This window comes from Rhinopithecus bieti, unplaced genomic scaffold (assembly GCF_001698545.2).
Source record: "Rhinopithecus bieti isolate Rb0 unplaced genomic scaffold, ASM169854v2 scaffold_9899, whole genome shotgun sequence".
Classification (NCBI taxonomy): Eukaryota; Metazoa; Chordata; class Mammalia; order Primates; family Cercopithecidae; genus Rhinopithecus; species Rhinopithecus bieti.
This window is the reverse complement of record NW_016806979.1, coordinates 2,084,319-2,090,318: the sequence shown is the minus strand read 5'-3', so window position 1 is coordinate 2,090,318 and position 6,000 is coordinate 2,084,319. Positions and strand designations below refer to the sequence as shown.

Here is a 6,000-nt window from a genome sequence, read left to right as displayed (position 1 = left end):
TGGATCTCCTGACCTCGTGATCCGCCCACCTCGGCCTCCCAAAGTGCTGGGATTACAGGCGTGAGCCACCGCGCCTGGCCAAAAACTTATTTTTAAAGACAGTTAAGAAAATGAAAAGACAAGTCACAGACTGAAAGAAAATTATAAAACACATAAGATAAAGATCTTGCGGCTGTTACACATAAAAAACACTCAAAATTCCATAATAGGGAAATAAGCAACCCAATTAAAAAACAATGGCGGAAGATTTGCACAGACACCTCATCAAAGAAGATACACAGGTTGCAAATAAGGACATGGAACGATGCTCATTGTTAAGGATCTTAATCACGGGAAAGTACGGACCCCTGCCGCGAGATCCCGCTACACACCTGTTAGAATGTCTCGGATCTTGAAATCTACCAAGTGCTGGCAAAGGACACAAAGCATCTGAAAAAAACCCTCATTCTTGGCTACTGCAACTACAAGATACTACAGACACCTTGGAAAAGTTTGTCGGTTTCTTACAAAGTTAAACATACACCTGCCATACAACCCAACCATTCTACTCCTGGATATTCACCAAGAGAGGTGAAAACATGTTCATTCAGAAACCTGTATGAAGTTTCTCTTCCCGCCATCTTGGCTCCTGTGGAGGCCTGCTGGGAACGGGACTTCTAAAAGGAACTATGTCTGGAAGGCTGTGGTCCAAGGCCATTTTTGCCGGCTATAAGCGGGGTCTCCGGAACCAAAGGGAGCACACAGCTCTTCTTAAAATTGAAGGTGTTTATGCCCGAGATGAAACAGAATTCTATCTGGGCAAGAGATGCGCTTATGTATACAAAGCAAAGAACAACACAGTGATTCCAGGCGGCAAACCAAGTAAAACCAGAGTCATCTGGGGAAAGGTAACTCGGGCCCACGGAAACAGTGGCATGGTTCGTGCCAAATTCCCAAGCAATCTTCCTGCGAAGGCCATTGGGCACAGAATCCGAGTGATGCTGTACCCCTCAAGGATTTAAACTAACGAAAAATCAATAAATAAACGTGGATTTGTGTTCTTGTAAAAAAAAAAAAAAAGAAACCTGTATGTGAGTATTTATAGTGACTGTATCCATAGTTACCAAAAACTGGAAACAACCCAGGTTTGCTTCACCTGGTAAAGAGGGAAGCTGATGTCACCGTATAGTGAAGGAGGCGTCAGAAAAAATGTGAGCTATTGATAAATGCAGCGGCACAGATGAATCTCAAGTATATCATGCTAAATGGAAGAAGCTGCTCAAAAGACCACATCCTGTACGATCCATTTATATAACATTCCAGGAAAGGCAAAACTGTATGGAACTGTTCTATATCTTGATTGAGGGGTGGTCATATGACCATAAACATTTGTCAAAACTCTGCCTGTACCTAAAGAGGGTGAAATTCACTGTACGTGAATTACATCTCCATCAACCTCATGTTACGGGGAGAAGAGACTGTTTTCCCTCTTGTGCTGAAGTCACATGAAAGATGATGTAAATGCGTATTTTGGAGTCAATGCGCGCAGCAAGCTCCCAGCTTCATCCAGAGCTTCTCCCTGCTCCATAGCTTGGCGATTTGTGGTAACGCCAAGGCTGTGTCCTTGGATGTAATGCACACGAGACATTGGCAGAATCAAATCAGCGCTGTTGCCTGTGGACTCACGATGCACACCACTACCTCCTCCTCCTCCACCTCCTCTGCTGCCTCTGTTCACGAAGGGGGACTTTATTGTTCAGTGGGGAGGGGAATAGTTTGTTGCTAAACAGTGGGAAAAATCATGAAAAGCGTCAAGGGGAAAAGCACATCACAGAGGCAAATTTGCCCTTACTTCAGGTAATCAGAAGCTAAGTGGGTGGAGAGGGAGGGAGCTCGGAGCGTAAGCGTTTAATGTGTTAGCAATCTTTTCCCGTGGGTTCCTCTCCCCTTTTGCCTTCACCCAAGTCTCTCTCAATCTTGATAGTCATGTACCTGTTTTGAATTGTATCCCCAGCACCCTGAACTTTCTAAATTCAGAGAGATTGAAAATAAGACTCAGCCCTAGGGCTCCCAGATTCCACAGATAAGGATTTACCCCAAAACTGCCCCAAACTGCTGCTTTCCCGTCTTCTGGGGACCCTCTAATCTCCCTTTGTTCCTGAGCCCCAGGTTTTTCTTTGCAACAGGAAAGGAGCTGTGTTTCATTGGCTTTCAGCTGACGCTTCTGTGGGAGGCTTCAGAATCTTAATTGGTTTCTATCTGAGTGGAAGCCAAGAGGTGTGAGGAACAGGAGTGTCAAGATCCTCATCATGTAACAGGATCAGCGGCACCCACAGCCCCCAGGAGCTCTGTTTACAGGGAGGCTAAGCCTGCACTCGGCCTGGGCCCTTGTTTACTGAAAAGCTTTTATTCAGCCTGAAGAGAAACAGGTGGAGAGGAGGTGACAGGCTGATGATGAAGAGCTGCAGTGTCATTTGCTGCCTCTGTGCTGAGCGGCGGTCACATCCTGGCTTCCCAGGGAGGGTGCCCGCGTCTTCCAGGGCATCTCTGCCTTTCCTTGGCCTCTCCATCCACCACTCTGCCTCCTGCCCTACACCACACCTCCACTTCTGCTGGTCCTGTGACCCTCGTGGTCATAGCTGGTTGTCCTGACACAGACACTGGGGGTGGTGTCAGAACCGAGTTCCCGTTCAGAAAGTCTCTTCCCAGCCCAGCAAGGGCTGTGAGGGAAGGCTGTGGGCTCTCTCCTTGAGCTCAGACTAGGGAAGTGGCAGCCACTGCCCCTAGAGGCAGAGCTCCTGGGCTGGGAGGGGGCCCTTGCAGTGCCATGGCAACAGGAGAAATGCCAGTCCGCCTGAAACCCCTCAGCTCCTGTCTCCAGGCATCCTGGTGCCCTCCCTGTTCTGGCATGGGCCCCTCTCGACCTTGCGGTCTTCGTCTTTGTTGTCTTTGAGGCTGAGGCTCTGACGCTGCCCCATGTCTGCCCCCGGTGTCTGGATTCTTTGCCCGAGCTCAGACCCAGGGCCGAGGAGTGCCGGGCCAAGGGCCTGGAATTCCCATCGGGCTCCTCTCCCTTCCCGCTCGCAAGTGCCTTTGAGACTCTTCCTCTAATTTATTCCCAGACAAGCCCGAGTCTCATTAAAGTGCAATATCTCTGTTCCTGCACAGCTTTGAGTATTTCGGCCGTGGGTTTTGTCTTGTTACTGGTCTATGTTATTGGTCATTTGTCACTTCTTTTCTAATAAGCTCAAGATTGTCATAAAGTGAAACCGGCTGTTAAGAATCCACAATCTATCCCATTTGCCATTGCGGGGTTATTTCTAAACCAGAAAATGTGCGGAGGGAGCCATTTGACACCTTTTGTGGTTATTGTTTCCGGGTTTGGATGTCTTTTTTGCTGTGTTGTGGCTGCTTTGTCAAGTGTGGTTTTTGACTTTTAAGAAGAAAAAGAAGGAAGCAGAGCGGTAAAATGCTAGGAACTGAGCCACAGCCATCCGTGAGCACAGGGTCAGACGCAAGGTTTGGGGTCTGCCTGTTTCTGTTTTGTAATCAGAGCTGACACAAAGCATTGCAGGAGGAGACACAAAGAATGCTGTGTAAACATTTGCACATAATAACCACCTACGGCCGGGCGCGGTGGCTCAAGCCTGTAATCCCAGCACTTTGGGAGGCCGAGACGGGCGGATCACGAGGTCAGGAGATCGAGACCATCCTGGCTAACATGGTGAAACCCCGTCTCTACTAAAAAAATACAAAATCTAGCCGGGCGAGGTGGGGGGCGCCTGTAGTCCCAGCTACTCGGGAGGCTGAGGCAGGAGAATGGCGTAAACCCGGGAGGCAGAGCTTGCAGTGAGCTGAGATCCGGCCACTGCACTCCAGCCCGGGCGACAGAGCGAGACTCCGTCTCAAAAAAAAAAAAAAAATAACCACCTACAATGACCGCCTGAAACTCCACATGGAGAAACCATTTTCTTGCCACATTGATGTGCAGGGACACAAACATGGCCAGGCGCTATAGTCTTTATTCCCATTTCTTCTATTAGAGAAAGCGACTTTTTAATAACTAATGCAGGCTTTTTCCTTTGTCGAGACAGAGTTGTTTTTAGCCAAAAGGAACTAGGGTTCTTATCTTGTTTATTTCATTTCTTTTGTATTTTGGGTCTTCACAAGTCTTAGTTTCTTAGCAAGGAACAGACTCAGCCAGATTGACGGAACGGTCAATGTATGCTTAAGGAAATGCATCTGTGTTACACAAACAAGTGGCCATCCTCCTGCGTGAAGTCGATTAAATCCTAGTTAGTATTTGCGAAGTATGGACCTCTCCTAGACGCTGAACGTGCACACCCCAACCCACATATGCGTGCACACAAAGAGACATATGCACGCACACGCACACATGCACACGCACACACAGAGACACATGCACGCACACGCACACATGCACACGCGCACACAGGCACGCACATGCACATGTGCACATGCACACACAGGCACGCACACGCAGGTCCTGAAGCAAGGACCTTTGCTCAGGGAAGAGAGGACAGCAGCATGTCCAGCGTCTGCAAATTTCAAGTGAAAATTAACTTGGTCTTTCTGAAGCTGTCTTGTTAGGGAAGGGCACTAAAGTTCTCACGAGTTAGTTTAACCCCAGCCAGACTTGCAGCTCAGCACCCTCCTAGCTCTTCTACCATTGGGAGCCCAGCGGCACCCCCTCTGCTGCCCAGGAAGGTCCCGCACCCTCTCAGGGCCCGGCCTCTCCTCTCATGAGGCTGTCTTCCTCCTGTCTCATAACCTCCCTCATCTTCCAGCCAGCTGCCTGGTTCCCTTTGGCATTAGAGAGAGAATAAAGGCAGTGTCTCCTCCAGCACACCTGCCTCCTGATTGTGTTTTCAGTGTTTGAAGTGGCACTTCGGTGCCCCCCTGCCCTGCTGCTCAGTGCTGACCTCAGTACCCCCCATTCCCTGTGGAGGCATTTCCCAAGGCCCTGCTTCCCATCAACCTGTCAGCCTCACCTACAGGCCACTCACTCAGGGGTCTCAGAGCCCCCACACTAGCGAACACAGGTGTGGAGAGCACCTCTCCCAGCTCCGGGGAGGGGACCAGCAATGTGTTTTGTAGCAGATGTGGGACCTACCAACAGCCCGTGCCTCGGGTGTGCCGCCAGACGAGAAGCCCAAAGCCTTCAGCCTTTGAGAAAGAGGTGCCTTTATCTGAAAATAACTACAGCCAAGCCCTCCATGTCCACAGGAGCTGCATCCACAGATTCAACCAATTTTGGATAAAAAAACAAATTTAAATAACAAAAATAAATGTAAAATAATACAACAAAACACAATCCAAATTTTGAAAATACAGCATAGCAGCTATCTACACAGCATTGACGCTGTATCAGGTATGGTGAGCAAGCTAGCTCAGGTTTGAGGTGTGCCGGAGGACACGTGCTGCTTATACACAGGTGCCACACCCTTTCACATCGGGGACTGAGCCACACAGGTTCTGCTGTCCGAGGGGTCCTGGAACCTGTACCCCACTGATACCGAGAGACGACCCTATTTCATCGCTGGGCTTAACTGGGTGTTTTCTGTTGTTGAAGATCCCGGAAGAGCATGACCTGGAGAGTCAGATCCGCAAGGAGCGGGAGTGGCGGTTCCTGCGAAACAGCCGCGTCAGGAGGCAGGCCCAGCAAGTCATCCAGAAGGGTAAGGGCACCCACACAGCCAGCCGGGGGCTCATGCCAAGGGTAGGGGCTGGGGGAGGGCCCCTGTGAGCAGGCCCCCTGCAGCCCACGCACAACCTTCTCCAGCCATCCACTGTCCACAACAGGCCCGCCCCTGCACCCCGTCTCCCTTGCAGATAAGCACATCAAGGCTGGTGGAGATGAAGCTGCTGCCACTCAGGGTTCTGCAGCCCAGAGTGTGGGGCGGGGCGGGGTGGGAGCCCAGCCACCGCCTGGGGAGAGGGCTGTCCCAGGACCCTGCCTCTTCCCCCGCAAGGGCAGCCCCTAGCCTGCAGGATTCTCAG

General features: G+C 50.4%; 1 protein-coding gene and 1 pseudogene across 2 annotated transcripts in view; both read left to right on the top strand.

Annotated features, from left to right (window-relative positions):
• RPTOR (regulatory associated protein of MTOR complex 1) overlaps nucleotides 1-6,000 on the top strand; it is a 424,190-nt gene that overhangs the window by 394,709 nt on the left and 23,481 nt on the right. Inside the window, exon 26 of the mRNA XM_017879553.1 lies at nucleotides 5,573-5,678. Coding sequence (XP_017735042.1) covers nucleotides 5,573-5,678 — 106 coding nt within the window. The remainder of the gene's footprint in view (nucleotides 1-5,572; nucleotides 5,679-6,000) is intronic.
• LOC108534139 (60S ribosomal protein L35a pseudogene) lies at nucleotides 609-1,036 on the top strand (annotated as a pseudogene). Its single transcript, XR_001886893.1, has one exon. The product of XR_001886893.1 is annotated as a 60S ribosomal protein L35a pseudogene (transcript).